At 36.6% G+C, this 17,908-nt stretch overlaps 1 protein-coding gene across 4 annotated transcripts in view; it reads right to left on the bottom strand.

Moving 5' to 3' along the window:
- The window catches only part of VEGFC (vascular endothelial growth factor C), a 202,310-nt gene that overhangs the window by 4,294 nt on the left and 180,108 nt on the right, over positions 1-17,908 (bottom strand). For all 4 annotated transcript variants that reach the window (XM_072928363.1, XM_002189556.7, XM_072928364.1 and 1 more), the window contains exons 2-6: positions 12,649-12,862; positions 10,510-10,700; positions 3,325-3,476; positions 629-738; positions 65-395 (exon numbers count right to left, since the gene is read on the bottom strand). In XM_072928363.1, the coding sequence (XP_072784464.1) occupies positions 65-395; positions 629-738; positions 3,325-3,476; positions 10,510-10,700; positions 12,649-12,802 (938 nt within the window). In that variant the 5' untranslated portion in view covers positions 12,803-12,862. The remainder of the gene's footprint in view (positions 1-64; positions 396-628; positions 739-3,324; positions 3,477-10,509; positions 10,701-12,648; positions 12,863-17,908) is intronic.

Raw genomic sequence — 17,908 nt, 5'->3', positions numbered from 1 at the left:
TAATGTCAAAACCCAAAATTTTAGGCCTTGAACACCATAAAAGAAATAAAAGCTGTGGTTTTACCTGCATGTCTGGTGATGGAACCTTTTTCCTTTCAAGAAGCATTTATTGGGAGATTCTATACATTCACAGACGCATTTTGCAGGATTTAGAGGCTGATGTCTAGGACAGGTCTTTCTGCATACACACTGGCACTTTTCTTCATCAAATTCCTTGTTGGGCCCACAGGATGCAGGGATAAGTTTGTTTTTGCACATGCACTGACACGATGTTCTGTCTAATTCTTTGTGAGGACCACAGCTCGAGGGCCGCACGCCTCCTTTGCAGACACACTGACAGGTTTCTTCATCCAGCTCCTTGTTCGGTCCACAGATATGGAATCCTTCAGGTGTGTCTGGAAAAGCAGCACAGAAGTCCCACTAGTACCAGAGTTTTGTGTCTACTCTCTCACCTCTTTTTATGTGAAGAAATGAGAAAATCCATACCTTTTATAGTGTTTCAAAAACAAGCATATGTCAAAAGACAGGCAACAACCAGTAGCAGCACCCATACAGAAAAAGATATAAGTAATTACTACAACTTCTTGTCTTTAGACCAACATTTGATGCTTTAAGGGAAACTGCTTACCAGAATCTCCAAGGTGAGAAGAGAAACCAAACTCATGCTGTGACAAACATCTACAAATTTGATTATTCCAAATATGATTTTTTGGACAGGTCTTGTTTGCCACATGACACCTGCAAAATTAAAAATGCTGTTATTTACTACCATAAGAATGCAAGGAGAAAAAAAACTATTTTAGCTGTTGATTGCTTTAGTTTCTCACCATTGCAAATATCTTTCTAAAAGTGTCAGCTCATTAATAATTTTCTTTTTTATTCCCGCCAATTCTGCTACTAAAGGTTCTCCCCACTAGAGAGATTTTCAACTATTTGTTGAAGAAACCTTCTTATATTTCAAGTTTTAGATCCAACTTCTAGAAGCTGATATTTGTATTTTGCTGATGTTGTTTTGAAACAGACCTAACCTTAGAACTTAAGCCTCATACAGACAAGTATAACAATTCTTTTGCATGCCAAATACTGCATGGTAACAGGCATGATTTTCCAGATAGTTTTTTCAAGTACAATTTTGTTTTTCAAATTTAAGATGTCAAAAAGGCAGCAATAATAGTTTTGGAATGAATTCTGTAGGCAAAACTTTAAAAATTAAAATCAGTTTATCAGATTCTGTTCCACTTTATGTGAAAGTTATGTGCCATTAGCTGACACTCTCTCATCAGTCACTCATTCTGGACAGCCTTCTTGAACCTATAGAATTGGACTTTCAGCAGTGATATCTCCTCACTTTAAAAATAAAGACAATAAACAAGTTAACACTTTAGTCCTCTTTTCCTGCTACAGTTTGCAGCCAAGGTAGTGGTAATAAAGAAAGCAAGAAATCCAAACAGCAGCTGTTGCCTTTTTAAAGAATGAGTGCACTGAGCTGTCTGGTGAATCACTGATAGAATATTTATGTGTATTATCTCATCTTCCTTGCTTGCAATTTCTTTATCACCACAGCTGACATTACATCTTTGAATAAGTCAAGCCTAACTTCATGTATCCGGGTTGTGTAATTTATTCATTGTTTCTGTAGTATTTCTAAAATCCTAATAATCTTTTAAGACAACACCTATATTACACATTTGATGAACTTTTCATTCCCTTGAGCACCATTACTCACACATTCAAAAATGCAGGTGCCGGGATATTCTTCTGTGATGATCATTCAAGCAGATCACTCCCCTTCAACACTAAATCACTCCACTTGTAAAGACTGCTGTGGTTAACATCAAGCTGCTTCACCTCATATTTTATCAAACTAGTGTTTCCTAATTTTATCCCAATAATGATCTCACTCTTGCTGCCTCACTTGGCATATGCTTCCTTTAGCTTGCCTTCCATTTCCGCTTGAAAAATAGTATGGATAACCTACAGACATATTATTGTATTCTGTTAAAAAGACCCAAACCAACCAACCAACAACAAAAGACCTGTTTTATTGCACAAAGCCACAGATTACAAACTTAAATACATTAAGTAACTGAGTAGAGAAGACCTTCATATATTCTGATCTAGTACTATGTTTTCTTACCTCTGTTGAAGCATGATTTCTTAGTCACAGGACAAACAGCTAACCTGTCCAAGTCTGGCATCTGTACTGTCACCTCCCTCAACTACAAGGAGCTGTTTCCTGGCTAAAATAAACTCTTGCATGGGTCATTACAACTGCTCTTAACTTATAAACCTGAGAAGCTGGAGAGAGTCAACATAATTTGACTTTCTTACTGACTTGGGTTTGGTTTCTTGAATAATCTGTTAATTATGTAATTAAACTAAGTATTAATAGATTAATTTCCAAGCCACTATTTATGATCTATGTTTTCATGAACAAATTAAATAAATTAAACTCAAATAGAATATAATCTATGTTTAGGAACATGTCAGAAAACATCCAGACTTAAACAGATTGAAACCACTGAGGAAAATGCTTAACACCTTTGAGAAATTTGTTCTACCCACTCACCTTATTCAAAATGTCGATTCATTCCAGTTTGGCTTCTAGTTATTGACTCTTCGTCAAAGCAACTCTTAGTCTATTATTTTTGACCTCCTAAATATTTATACCTTATAAAATAATCACTCAAATCTCTAAACTAAGGAAGTTTTAAAATCAAGTGTTTTAATAACTTAAAATCAGTTTCTGGTGCCAGATTGTCCTGTGACATTTTTCATTCAAAATCACGCACACAAAAAAAATCAATATGCTACTTCTATGGAATGCCAATTAACCCTCTATTTTCCCCTTCCATTCTATTTTACATGCACCTCTGGCACATGAAGATGTAAAAAAAGATTTGTAAGTTAAAGGTTCCCTAAAAACAAGCTTTTAAAAAAACCCATTTAAAATATGAAAATATAGATTGAGAGAGAAATGTTGTCTCTAATTATTTACAAAGATGCTTTTCTTTCAAAAATAAATTGATTTTGCTGATATTTTCTTTAACTCTCAATTAGACCGCAGCTCTTTCATCAAGCAAATCCCACACATGCTATTCTTCAGTTTTAAATCATCTTATTCTAGTTTATCTACTGGGTAGAAAGGCGATGTTAATTTAGTAAAATTGTCTTTGTGAAAAATAATGGCAGCCCCTTTGCAGAATGCATTCTGCTACTACCACGCACGGTTCGCCTATCCTAACTGTGAAACTGTCCCAGCAGTATTTTAAATCTCAATTATATAGGCTTGCTCATAATGTGAAAGACAAGCCTCATACTTACTGAGTTTGTGCTGCTGGCAAGGAACGCCTTATGATGGAGTGGACTTGTCTGTACACATCCAGCTTGGACATGCACCGGCAGGACGTGTGGTTGGCGAAACTGACGGTGACGGGCTTGGGGCCGTGGGACAGCGGCACCGTGATCTCAAACAGCTACAAAAGGCAAAGCAAAGCAAAAAACTTCTGATATAGATCCATCTAAAACTAATGTAAAGACATACGAAAAACCTATCATAAATTTAAGTTCAGATTTTTTTTTTTGGTTGTATTACAGCATTCAATTATATTGCTAAATAATTATTATGTGCAAAACGAATACAATAGCTATGGTTTGACAATTAACATTTTTAGTGTTAAACCCTGTCACATGACAGTTTGCTTACTACAACATTTAATGTGCTAGAGGAAAACGTTCAAAGAACTCATTTTTCTAGAAGAGATGACTTCACTTCGGCAGCATTTAAAAAAAATCCAAAATGAAACATTTGGAAGGTGCTTTGAAAATCTGAAGAATAATATAAAGAAGACAGTAAGTTAGCACTTAATACATCAGTTGCACAATTAAAAAAGCTTATGTAAAACAGCAGTATAGTGGACTTTGATCAAATCAGTTCTGGATGAATAACGTTTGAACTGCAGCATACTGCATTTTTAAAATTTTTTGTATTTGTATCTGTTTGAGTTATATGCCTATCCTGATGAAATATATCTTTAACTATACATATTTTTTTCCAAAGTATTTAGAAATATCCACTGCTGATAAAATAGTCTGTATGTGAATTAACAAAACCTTAATTTTAGTGGGAATTATAGTTCAACTGGTGAAAGAGGAAAAGTCAGTGATACCTTGTAGTAAAACTGAACAAGTGATAACAAAAAACCAGAGAAACTCATTTCAGTTTAGGACATCTACTTTATCAAATTAAGTAGGTTTTGCTGTAAAACTTGAGTCTCAATAATCTCCTGAAAAGCTAGGACAAATACACTAGGTTAAAGTCTTAAAAGCTGGGTTTTGATAGTGTTTAAGAGGGGCAACGGTGCACTGCTGCCTTTTAGGTGTTCAGTCATTCTTCCAAATACATTTCAGAACATTTCTGCATCTTCTGGGGACTTTATTACCCTTAAAACTGGTGATTGTTTTCTTATTCCAGTTCCAGTTCGTAAGATTGTATAAAAAGACTAATTTTTAGCTGAGATGTATTGTCAATGCTCTTTAAAAATCTATAACTTTAGAGTATGTCATATATGCAGCATGCAAATATAATCAGAATACTGGTAATTTTAAATGCTTCAAAATATAAAATACACTATTAAGGGACTCATTCACCTGCTAGAAAGCTGATTCTTAGAATATATATATATATGAATGATGGGCAGAACAAAGAGTATGAACTTAATTACAATACTACAAATGAAGGAGAATCTTGCTTTTTCTGCTCTCTCTTGACAGTATGACCTTGCTTTCCTAAAACTGAAATAAAAAGAAACTGCTAAATCATAGAAAATGAAATAAGCATGAGTCTGTGAATGGACCTAACTGCAGCTGGAAAACAAGTGCATGTTCTTCTTGTATTCTTGCAGTAGATCAATTTTCCATGCTGCAAAGGGATGGCAGCATGGGACAACTGTTCCATTTCACAAGGTAGGTCCCTGCCTAACTGTCCTATTCAGCTTCAGGAGATTCACATTTCACAAAACCAGCTGAGTTATATTAATCATGGTAATGGAAATGGAAATGATGGTGAACATGAATTCATCTTAATTTACATTTATCCTTCCACTAAAGCTGTGAAAGGTATTCATTATGAGATGAATATTGCTAACAACTATTCCCATCAAAACTTCAGTGGCGCAGTGAGAAAAAAGTTTAATTAAAAAACATAAAGGTAGACTAGCTTACTTGATCTCCTGAAATTGCCTTCAGTTTGCCCAGATAAATCCTCTTAATGGTATTTTACCTCACCCAGTAGCTGTTACTGTTTATTCAGTGAAACTATTTTAAGTGAATAAACTCTCAACATGCATCACTCATGTTCAAATCTTCATCTAAGTAATACATTCCAGATTATGTAAAACCTGACCATAAACAATGCTTCATGGTTTTAATAACTTTTTTTTTTTTTTTTTTTTTTGTTCTCCTTCCTCATCCAACAGAACAATAAGCTCAACATCTGCTGTCACTATAGGGCAGGTCTGGCAACATTTAACAGCCAAATGTCAATACATAGAAAGGGTATTTCTATGAAAAATGTCTCATAACATCTATGTATGAGCCTAGTTCTCAATTCTTTTTCTGGCACCACTGTTGGCTGCAGCTACTATTGCTGCTACCCACATGGCTCAAATGGGTAATTCTTCTTGGAGACCAAATGGCTTATATTTCTGTTTGATCCGTCATTCTCTAAAATATTGGATTTACTGCATTCTTAGAAGCCCAAATCTTTTCTTCCTTTGCAACTTTAAATTATGATAAAAAATCAGACTAATTCACTCTAAAGGGAAAAGCCATGTCCTTTAGGCTAAAGACAGAAATTCAGTACCAAAGACTACAACAAATTAGCTTCAGTCTCCAGAAGAACATAAGATCTGACAGCAGTAGGGATTAGAGAAATCTTTGAAAAGTGGAGAGCTTTTATTGCTCTGAAAAATGTTAGTAGTTGTAATAAATAAACCAGCAATTTATGAGTATTGCTCTAGTCAGAGGCAAATAAAAGAAAAAAATAGACTCAGCTTGCCCAGGCTGTCCTGTACCTTTTTGCCACCAACACTGCTTTGTCAGTAAACCAGTAGAAAGCAACAACAGAAGCAATGAGCTTCTGTATAACTACAGAGTAATATATATAACAAAAAAAAAACAAACCCAAAAAATAAAACCAACCAACCAAACCCAAAAAACCTCCCAGATAATCACAAAGCTCTGTCCTCTTCCTGAAAAGCTGCTAATTGTAAACATAAATCAGTTACACATTGTTAATCTCAGAGTATAGCACATACTAACAGGAGCTCTGTGTAATTGAAGAACAATTGAAAGCCATTAATAATTAATCCATTTAATAAGAATTCAACACCTGCCATACAGCCAGTCTAAGGCTGTTTTACCACAGAAAACCAAACAGCAGGTCTTCCACACCATTTCTAGGGTTTCTCTTGCAAGTACTGTCCACAACCTAGAACTTAATATGATTTTAAACTTAGAAAAATAGAAAAAAATCTAACAGAAGATAGGAATCTCTGAATGTGTTGACAAAAAGCGCTATCAGAACTCCTGAAAAAGCAATTTTCTATATATTCCTTCTCACTGATTCTTAGAAACATAGAATAGTTTAGTTTGGAAAGGACCTTAGAGATCATCTAATTAGACCCCCTCTGCCATGGGGAGGGTAACACCTTTCACTAGACCAGTTTACTCAAAGCCCCAAAAGGCATGTCATTTTGATCCATGGCCTTGATGGTGTCTTCTTTACACTAAAAGGACTTAATAGCTTACTTACCAGAAAAACTGAGGGTTTTTATACAAAGCATTTCTTTGCTTCAGTGGCTAAATTAATGTATTCAGCACTATCATCATTTGTGGCAATATCCATTGTATCAGCACACATAAAATTATTAATATGCTCACTGACTTCTGAAATATATCAAAACTGTTATTGTGTGGGAAGGCCATCATTCTAGATACTTTTCAAATACAGGATTTATATATGTTTTTTTCCCAAGATTTACATTAACTACCTCATATTCTTCTGATGGCCTGTGGTTTATTTTGGCAAGTTTCCCTTAAATTGATTGAGTTTACGTTTCCATCACTTGGGATCTTTGCACTTTTTAAAGTGTCAGTAAGGCCAGCCAAATGTAACCAGTGTAACACAGTACAATGTGTCTAGAGACATTCTTAAACTAAGGACATAAGACTGATTTCAAAACTAAACATCTCTATATTGAAAAGAATGAAAATAACCTATTTGAGAAATGGCATATCGTCATTATTTTACTGTTGAGCTTCCTTGAAAAACTGTTTCAAGGTTTATGCGGGATACAAAACCAGCTATTTGACAATAAAGTCATATTTATTTAATATGCTTGGGTTCCTTATTCTATATTTTTCTATTTTAATCCCTTTCTTTTCCCAGAAATATTAACAAAAAACATTTGGAACTTTTATATACCCCACTATTAAAAGAACCTACTATATCACTACAATAGTTAGTCTAACAGAAAAATGTATGGGAAAAGGTAGAAATGCTAATGTTGAAAACAACAGAATATTCTTGTGGCGTATCTCTGAATTGTGAAAAAGAACACCACATACATCCCAAACTGGGCAAACAATTTCAAGCTGTTAACTTGTTTCCTGTGAGAAAATCTCCTCTAAATCTAATTTTGATCTGCTTGGATAGATGTTTTCCCTTGAGGCACTATAACTGTAACCATGAAATAAGATGATTTAGGACCTTTACAACAAGTGATCTGAAAAAAGCCAAAAAAATGTCCTTCCTGACAGCCAAGAGGGAGAATGGGATGAAACAGCTCTTTGACATCTGCCCCCTGCTTCCCTTCAACCTATAAGCAAGTGCCTGTCGGTGGGGCATAAAAAAGTGCTGCTGAGGGACAGGCTATAACTGCACCAAGTAGTTCCACAATCTTTGTAAGCATTGTTGAATTATGTGTGCCATGGAAACAGAGAACAGCTGTTTGATAACAAATCAGAGAAAAAACCCAAACAACCACACCACAAAATGAACACCCAACCAGTCACATTTCCCACAGATCCTTACTAGGCAAACCACCACTTACAAAGTGGGCTACTGGAGGCAGGAGAGGACCTGCTGCAGTTTGTGAATTAGCCTAGGGAGTCTTCAAATATTGTCACACATCTTGTACTGTATCTTAATTAAGAAGTTGTCTCATATCTCAATCCTGGTTGTATAAACATCCCTTAACAACTACAAAAACAGGGTTTGGGAAAAAGTGGTATTAAAGAAAGCAGAATATGTTTCTACTTTTGACCTTGCTCTGGACCACCACTGTGTTCCACAAGGTAATCTGGGAACATCTGACCTGGTCCACTCTTCTGGAAATCAATTATTTGACCTCTATAAAAATAATTTCTGTGCTTTATTTTTAATTAATTTTGATGAAAGCTGATATAATCTTTCTTTATATGTTAATGTCTGGAATCAATGCTAGTGCTTGCCCTCACAGTAAGAACTCCAGCTAAAAAATTAATTTCCCATTAAGCGCAGGGTGAATAGTATGAAGTTATCTTACAGAGCTTATGCACAAAAAATAAACCTAAAAATTGGTGAATTATGAGAAAACTATTAGTACTAGTTTCTTTCAGGAAATAGTAGAAATTGTGGCAAAAATAGATGTGTAGGGTACCTGAATTCCACAGAATGTCTTGAATCCAATACTTTTTTCTTCCTAATTCTCATCTGATATGGCTTAAGATGTAGTCACATAATTTTAAAAAAATTGAGATGGTGACAGATGAAGATATATAGCTATAGGTCTGTTCCTTTATTAAGGTTTCTTTTAAAACTGCATTCTGGCAAGGACCAGATAAAACTGGAAATCAGAAGCAAGATAGAAAACTCATAGATACAATTGCTTGCTTTTACAGGATAAGTAAGAAAACAAAACAGTATTATTGCCTCTTCTTTCTAATAAGACCTTTAAGATTTTCCTTTTCAGTCTCTCAAATCTTTAACTACTCCTATGTCATATCATCACCAATAACATCAAGAACTTCAAAAGGAAACTCAGTGCTAAACATTTTCTCCTGTGTAAAAATTACTTCACTCAACAGATGCGAACAGTAAGATGAAGAGAAAGGTATCATTTAGCCCAAACTGACATAGCTCAAAAACTAGGAAATCTGTATTATGTGGAACAACTCTCTCTGTGATGAGATAATCCTTTATTTTGGTAAGCTAAACTTTACCAATGTGTGAAAAAAAAAAAAAGTCCCACTTCTTGGGTTTTTAAATGAAAATTATATTTGCATCTTTCAAGCAAGTGGAATTGAGACAATGGTTTCTCCTAATAATGAGAAAAACAGTAAGGCTTGAACAAAGTCAATGTTGTTATCCTCATTTAAGCTATTTGAGCTACATTACTCCTGTGCTGCATGGTTGTCTTCCAGTAGCCTAAATTTAGGATTGAAAATTCCTGGAAGTATATACCCATTTCAGAGAGACAGATTTGGTGAGAAATGAGGGCAGAAAGTGCACTTCACAAAATTAATGGGTTTTACTGTTTTCTTTACATTCCCTTTTCCTAATACCGCCCAGAACAGGCTCAGAGCACTAAGAAGTTTTTGATAAAGGAGTGACATTTCTAAGGGCTTCAATTTTATAATTGGCTATGCAGTTTTTTGCCTTCATTATAAATATGTACTGCATCTTCAGCTAGATGAATCCTCTTGAAAAAAGAAGCAAGATTTACACTAAAAAGTGAAAAAGCCTACAACCAACAAATCCTCTACTAAATACTATAATAACAGGAAAATACTCTAGGAAATGCTTTTAAGTATGACTATTTTTACATGATTTATGAGGGAAATGTTGAAAGATAATTGTGATAATTCCTGTATCTACTTAAAATAATGTAGTACATGCTGCTTTAATGGCAGCTCACAGGGTCAGTGCATGATCTCTGCACACTCCTACCTAATCACTAACCCTGAACTTGAAGAACAAAACCTGTACATATACAGGAAGAAGATGCTTTACAATAAAACAAATAGGCACATAATGATATATGTCTTAAAATAGCAAGACACCCTTCCTAAAAAGCTTTATTTGAAACATGTATCCTGCCTGCACATGTCCTGCAGCAGTCTACACTAATAAAATTACATGCTAGTTTTCCATGGAGTGCTTGCCCCATACAGACATAAGATAGATGGAAAAAAAAAAAAAAAAAAGAGAATTAAGTTTTATGGATAACCTCAAAATTGAGAATGGGAAATCATAATTTATTTTTTCCCCTGAAAAATAAAAATATTTTGGGTAAAAGAGAGTTAAACACATTTTTTATCCAGGCAGTAGTGTCTTCAGTTGTTTTTCCCGTATATTTTGGAATCAACCATTTCCTTTGTCATAGTGGCAATAAGAAGGTTTAGAATATGCATGAACACAAATGTATTTGCAAGGAGTACATGAACTGTAAAAGCGTGAGAACTTACTGTCTTGCTGATGTAATTTGTGCTGATATTCATACACTGAAGTCCTTCACTATTGCAGCAACCTCCACATCTGTAGATGGATACACATGGGGGTTTAAAGAAGGTGTTTGTAGTTGCTCCAAACTCTTTTCCCACATCCACACACACTTCACGTGGCGTGCACTGAGTTTTTCTCCATTCAGTATCAATACCTGCAAAGTTACAAGGAATTTCATGTTATAAAGGAACTGTTTAAAATCAAAACTATCCTGCAGTAAATTAGGATTTCTTTTTAAACTTCCAAACCAGAATATGAAATTCTAGAGTCACACCCTTCAGTCAGTGAAACACATATCTCTCTATGTTACCTTCTAGCTGATTTTTTCTCCTCCATAGGGACATGACATATAATCATGGAGCAGATGAAAAGTCACAGTGGAGCTAAAAGGGAACCCAACAGGCAGGCAAGACCTTAAAGCACAGAATCATAGCCTGGCTTGTGTTGGAAAGGACCTTTAAAAGTCACCTGCCACCTAGTCCAGTCCTCTTGTAATGAGCAAGGACATCTTCAAGCAGATCAGATTGCTCAGAGCCCCATCCAAACTTGAATGACCTTGGATGGCTCAAGGGATGAGGTATCTACCACCCCACTGGGCAACATGTTCCAGTAATTCACCATCCTTATAGTAAAAGTTTTCTTCCTTTTATCTAGTGTGAATCTACTTTCTTTAGTTTAAAATTATTACCCTTGTCCTACCACAACAGGACCTGCTACCTCATCTTTCTCATAGACCCCTTTAAGAACTGTAAGAACTCCTGGGAGTTCTGTAAGAACTGCTGTAAGAACTCCTGGGAGTCCTCTCTCCTCCAGGCTGAGCAGCCCCAGCTCTCTCAGCCCACCTTCATAGGAGAGGTGCTCCAGTCCTCTGAACATCCTTACAGCCCTCCTCTGGACCTGCTTCAGCAGGTCCACATCCTTCTTGTGTTGGGGCCTCTGAGCTGGACACGGTGGACATACAGTACTGCTGATGGGTCTCACTAGAGCAGAGGGAGGGGCAGAATCACTCCCTCAAACTGCTGGCCAGCAGCTAAAGCTGCCCGTGTCCTTCCTGGGGCAAGTCTCATCTTGAGTAAAATCTGCACTTTAGTTCTGCACACTTCTGCAAAGTAATTCTAACCAGCCCCACACATATTAGAATTTTTAAATTTTATACACGTAATGTGAAATTCATTTAAATACATGTTTAGTTTGTTAACTAGAAGGGTGTAATTTAAAGCAAAATATGTAGCAATCATGTACTGCATGTGATTTAATCTGATGGATGATTTTTGTGCCCAGGTTATTCACACAAATTTGGGCAAAGACTTTGTATCATGTTATACAGCATTTTACTTAATATAATCTCACATTAACAGCCCAAAGACTTACAGCTGGTTTATTCCCTTTTGGCGCTAGATTTTGGTAAGCTATTCAACAAAAATGGAAATTTTGCCTTATGTGTACTTTAAACTCTCCATTAAGGTACATGATTTCCAATATCATGTCCAAAAATACACCTCCTGCTATAAATCCTGTAAGCACTGGCTTAAACTGTAACTTAATATATTTTCATCCAAGCTATCTGAAGCACTGAAAGGTATTCAAACACACTGGTTTGAAAACTGCTTTGTTTGTTTTAGCACAACATCATTACAACTATCTTCTTGTAACATGAAAAAGCTCCAAGTGGATTATTTGGCATTCCAAAGCCATAATGCATAAGAGAAGAAAGCACTACCAGCCGTGATGCAACAGCAGAAAATGAGAAGAAATATTTCAATGAGCCCAGCTATTAGCATCCTCTTTGATTTCTGCAAAATTGTTACAGCTTCTACAAAGTAGGACTCCTTATTCTTGAAGACAAGCACTTTGCTCTCTCTACTGAGCCAAGAAAGCACTTTTATACAATGGACATACATAAAATATCCCTGCAGAGTAATTTGTTCCATTATGAAAGGCTGACTATCAAAGATTTTTACATTATAGAGAACACATCCTATCAAAATGCTGATGCTGGTTTACTGACAATGCTTAGCTTTTAAAGTGTTTTTGACACAATTGAAAAGCCTTCAGATTTCCATTTTCTCTGTTTTGGAATGAGGATTATGTCCTGTACTTACTTTTCAGGATCTCTGCATTATAGTGTGCTGCAGCAAATTTCAGAGAATCATCTGATCTTGTGTCAAAGCTGGAGTGCTCCCTGTTGTGTTGCCAACCTCCTCTCCTCAACTGACATTTGAATATTTTCCAGTATTCTGGGTAAAGTACTGTCATGAGCTCATCCACACTGGACACTGACCGCAACTGCTCTTCCAGGTCTTTGCTTCCATGAGCCTGCCAAAGTAACATGCAAGATTAATTACTTTCCCTGGTACACAAGGGTTGCTGGGAACTAGCCTGAAAAGCAAGCCAGACATTGTAAAATAAAGGGGTCCTCATTATAAAAACTGCTTCTCTCACTCAATGCCAACATTACTATATTGACAAACAATGAAATGTTTTGCTTCTTCCACCACTTCTTTATCACCCTTGTAGTTCAAAACATCTGTGTGAGAAAGGAGCTATAGAATTAAGCCTATACAAATACAGTCTGCAGATTATTAAAAAAAAAGGCATTTTTATACTGGAAAGATAAGTTTTTGTAATAAAATTTTGAATGCTTGAATCCAAAACATTTAAATGATGTTCATGTTATTTAATATCATATACTCCTAAAGTAAGACTGAGTTTTTCCTCTTTAATCCCTTAGTCCCGGAAAATCAAAACTCCCAGAAATGTAAAATCAGTCAAAACAAACTAACAAACAAAAATAAACAAAAAACCCACAAAAAACACCCAAACCTAAAACAGAAAACCAAGCAAAACACCAAACCAAGAAACTAAATAATGTAATAGTAGTTTTTTAGGGAAAAATCTTAATAAGCACATTCTATTATAAAACACTAATTTCTAAATCAGTAGGACATGAGGACTTTGGTACTTTGAAGACTCTAAACCTCACACTCCCTTGCTGTTTCAGGAGTAGCCTCAAAGCCCATAATCTTGCTTTGTTATTCTCTGGCCTTTACACAAACTCGTTGCAACTGTAGTTTTCTAAATGACTGAGACTGACATTCCAGTTTATCGCCTACCAGGAAGATTCCTCTGTTTCTCTTAGATGAAACATACTGCACCAAAACACTGGTGTTTATCCCCTGCCCACCTTTCCCATCCATGGATTGCTGACTTCCCAAAGGGAAGGGCAGTATGGAGAAAGAGTATTGAAGAACCTTCAGCCACCTTCTCAGCCTACATGGCCCTTAGATGGCAGTATAAGACACAAAATACAGAGGTACACTAGTACAAAATGCATCAACTGGCTGGAGACTCTCTACAGCTTACTACAAAATTGTTGCTCTACTCAAAAAGCCTGTAGGAATGTAAAACATCTAAATGCAGAAATGCCAAGCTATATGAACTGATTTTCATGATTTCTTATCCAACTCTACCACTAACAAAATATAAACTCTTTCAGTTCAGTGATTTTGAACATTACGTGAGTAAAACAGGTAGCTCAGAACTAGCCCAGCTGAATCGAAACTGTTCCTTGTCTCACAGATAGCTACGAGGATATAAAATGGCATGTATGATTTTATCTACTCCCTCATCTGGTGTCAAATACAGCAGAAACACCTCAGGAGAAGGCAAATTCACAGACCTCATTTCTGTAAACACAGTTATATACAGAACTGTGAAGAGGATGAGGCACTGCACCAGGTCACCCAGGGAAGTTGTAGATATCCAATCCCTGGAATTGTTCAAGGGCAGGCTGGATGTAGCTGTGAGCAACAGTCCCCTGTCCATGGCAGGGGACCTAGAGTTAAGATGACCTCTAAAGTCCCTTCCAACTCAGGCCATTCTTTGATTCTATTATTCTAAGACCAATTGCAAATTCAATGAGTTTGACAAAGTGTTATGAATTTAAAAAAATATTTTCACTTAAGTCTCACTAACCACAGTGTCCTCACAGATGACTGTCATGTGAGGTTTCAACAACCAAGCTATTGTCTCAGGAATGTTCCCATGCAGGTCTTAATCTCTTTCCTTGTCACTATAGAAAGGGCCATCCCTGACCCAAGCCATGCATCAAGCAGTTTCCAAGAGCTTTGACACCAAATTTAATGGCAACACAGAAAATTTCACTCCCTATCACCCCTGCTCTCCTTGCAGGATATCACTCAGGGTCTTAATCAGTGGGCCACAGACAAAAATCCAAGCTTGACAAACAACTAATTTGGCGACTTGCTGCTTGCACCTCCTGAGAGGTGAGAGGTGCAGGGCTTGAGCAGCCTCGCTACTGCCAAAGTGTTCCTTGAGGGCGCTGCAGCACACGGCCCTTGAGAAATGGCAAACAAGCTGCACCAGCACAATGCCAGCCTGAACGTCTGCCACGTGAGGGGAACACGCATGGCACAGCACGTATATCCTGTCACAAGGCTGGAAGCCAGGCTATTATATAAAAGGCACAGGAATAAAACCTGTGGTTAGCCATCCAGTAGCTGATCCCAGGAAGTCCTAGCAGACCATGGGGGTAACATGGAAAGAGAATTCAACCAAAGCTTTGCCACCTTTGATGAATCCTTCAAAGCCTGTACAGCCCACAGTAGAAAAAACATTGGCTACTGCTGTTGCAGATATTCAAAACACAGGCCTAGAGCATCAGGAAAATAAGTAATGAAACTCAGTATTACTTTGTTGATAAGAAGTCAGGCATGGAGCAAAAAAGTGAAATTGTTAGAAATAATGCATGCTGATTAATTAATCTTTGGTCAGGCAATCAAGTAGTGTCTTTCCAGTTGGACACATATTTTTTTATACATGTATTGAATACGCATGAATAAAACTCAAAATATGAAGAAATTAATGGCTTTAATTAAGTATTGTATCAAATATAATAAAGTCTTATTTTACCCTGGATATTCCATGGGCCATAGTGCCATGTGCCTACAACCTGAGACAAGGCAGTCCTGGAAGGAGAGGCTGGAGAGCAGCGCTCTGGAAAGGGACCTGGAGGTCCTGGTTGATGTCAAGTTGAGTCAGCAGTGCCCTGGCAGGCCAACCCCGTCCTGGGGGACATCAGGCACAGCATCACCTGGGCAAGGGAGGGGATTCTCCCTCTCTGCTCTCCACGGGGGTGGCCTCCCCCTGAATATTGGTGCCTCAGTATTAAAAAAAAAAAAAAAAAAAATCAAGCTATTAGAGATTGGCCAGAGGAGAACCACAAGGTTGGCGAGGGGTCTGAAGTGATTGAGAACACTTGGTTTGTTCAGTCTAAAGGAGACTGAAGGGAGACATCATTGTGGTCTTCAACATCCTCACAAGGGGAAGCAGAGGGGCAGACATTGATCTCGTCACAAAACCAGTGACAACATTTGAGGAAATGGCATGAAGCTGAGTTGGGGGAGGTTTAGTTTGGATTTCAGGGAAAGGTTCTTCACCCAGAGAGTGGTTGGGCACTGGGACAGGCTCCCCAGGGAAGTGGTCACAGCATTAAGCCTCTCTGAATTCAAGGGGTGTTTAGAGAATGCTCTCAGGTACATGGTGGGACTCTCAGGGCTGCTGTGTGCTCAGCTTATTCTATGATTCTCTGAGTACTCCCTCAATATAAACAAAAGGAAAACAATTTCTGGAGCAGATATATAAAATTACTTTTAAAAAATAAGCATTATTGCATCTGAAATATTTTCTGCGTAGCTTAATTTGCTTGTAAAGACAGCTTCAATTCAAATTTATACCATGGAAAAACAATCTAATCACTAGAAGACTTTTGTTCTCTCCCTCTTCCAATTTAGAAAGAAAAGGAGAAGGAAATTTATATATATGTACAGTGCACCTGGTTCCCAGAGTTAGGGGGAAAAAAAAAGAAAATATATGTTGATTTTTCAATATGCTTACAGTGTTACCTTGAGATACAGATCAACTATCTCTTCCTGTACATCTATGTGTTTTTTAACTGCAGCAAACTACTCTTATCTGTGGAAAACTGTTTAGAGGAACTTTTGTTAAAGGAACTTGTGATTTAATTTTGTAGAACAGCCAAACATCTTGTTGACATGAACATCAAATGAAATCTTAAGCTCTGGATGATTACAAGAGTGTGTCCTGCATACTGGATAAGCATCACATCATTAAGGATCATTAGAAAGAGTTTCTTACTTTTTAAGGGAAGAATCAATCTGCTTCTGTAAATATAATAGTAGTCTGGCAACATTTTTGATTTTGTGCAAATTTTGGTAATTTCCCAAAAATATACTGTCTTGGTTCACATCTTTTATACTTTGCTTTCTTAATTATGCATTGGCTTGTAGTGTAGGACAGTGTATTTCCATTGCAAAACAATTTTGAGACTTAAACACATTTAGAATATATGACTACACAAAGAAAGTGACATCAACAAAAATGTACTAGACATTAGAGGACCTCTCATTTTTCATTCTTCTTATGCAAATGCAGATTAGTGAAGTCCAGAAAGAAATACAGCTTGTAGCTGCAATTACTGTCACCAAGATAGTTATTCCCAAATATTAAGTTCAAAGGGAGGAAAAAAAAAGTAATAGCACAAATTGTAATAAGAGAGATTCTATAACTTCTAGGACGGACAAATGCTTTTTGATAAATTTAAATGGATAGTTGATTTACATATAATTACAGAGCGCTCCTGATGAAATCATGGACCAACTTCTTAATGTTTTAATGGTAATGCATTCTGGAATCTATGCTCTGCATTAAGAAGGAAGCAGGAAATAGAGCCAAGAGTGATTGAACAGGAAGAAGTTTTCTCTATTCCATGCTTTTGATATTCTTGGCATTTTCAAGTCAATTAAGGGATTGGGGTTTGAACTTTTTTTTTTAATCACCACTACTCCCTTCATAAGTGTTTATCCTCTGGTTGATCATTCTACTATTTTTTGTAATTTTTACCTATTATCACTGTTGTCCTGCATGAACATCTGAAAATGCTAGAAGGTGTATTCTAGAGAAAGACACTGATTAAACCTTTGACTAGACAAACTCTGCAAGATGATAGGTGATATTAAGCAAAATAACAAACTAAAAATACAAGTGTAAATGGAGAATACAATAAAGATAAACTTCTCCATTTCATAATTTCGCATCTTTCATGAGGAACAGGGGAAGTGACAAATACATATAAATAAAGGTGCAAAGGTGGATGACAAGTACTCTCTTGCTATTATTTAACTTCAGAATATTTCATTCTATCCAAGTATGCCTTTCACAATGTGGCTTTCCATTATATGGTATGTCCAGTTTTTCATAACACTATGGCTTGCAAGGGAAAGGGCAGGATACCAAACAGGCGCTATAACCATTAACAAAGTC

The sequence above is a fragment of the Taeniopygia guttata genome, chromosome 4 (genome assembly GCF_048771995.1).
Source record: "Taeniopygia guttata chromosome 4, bTaeGut7.mat, whole genome shotgun sequence".
Classification (NCBI taxonomy): Eukaryota; Metazoa; Chordata; class Aves; order Passeriformes; family Estrildidae; genus Taeniopygia; species Taeniopygia guttata.
This window is presented reverse-complemented; position numbering and strand designations above follow the sequence as displayed.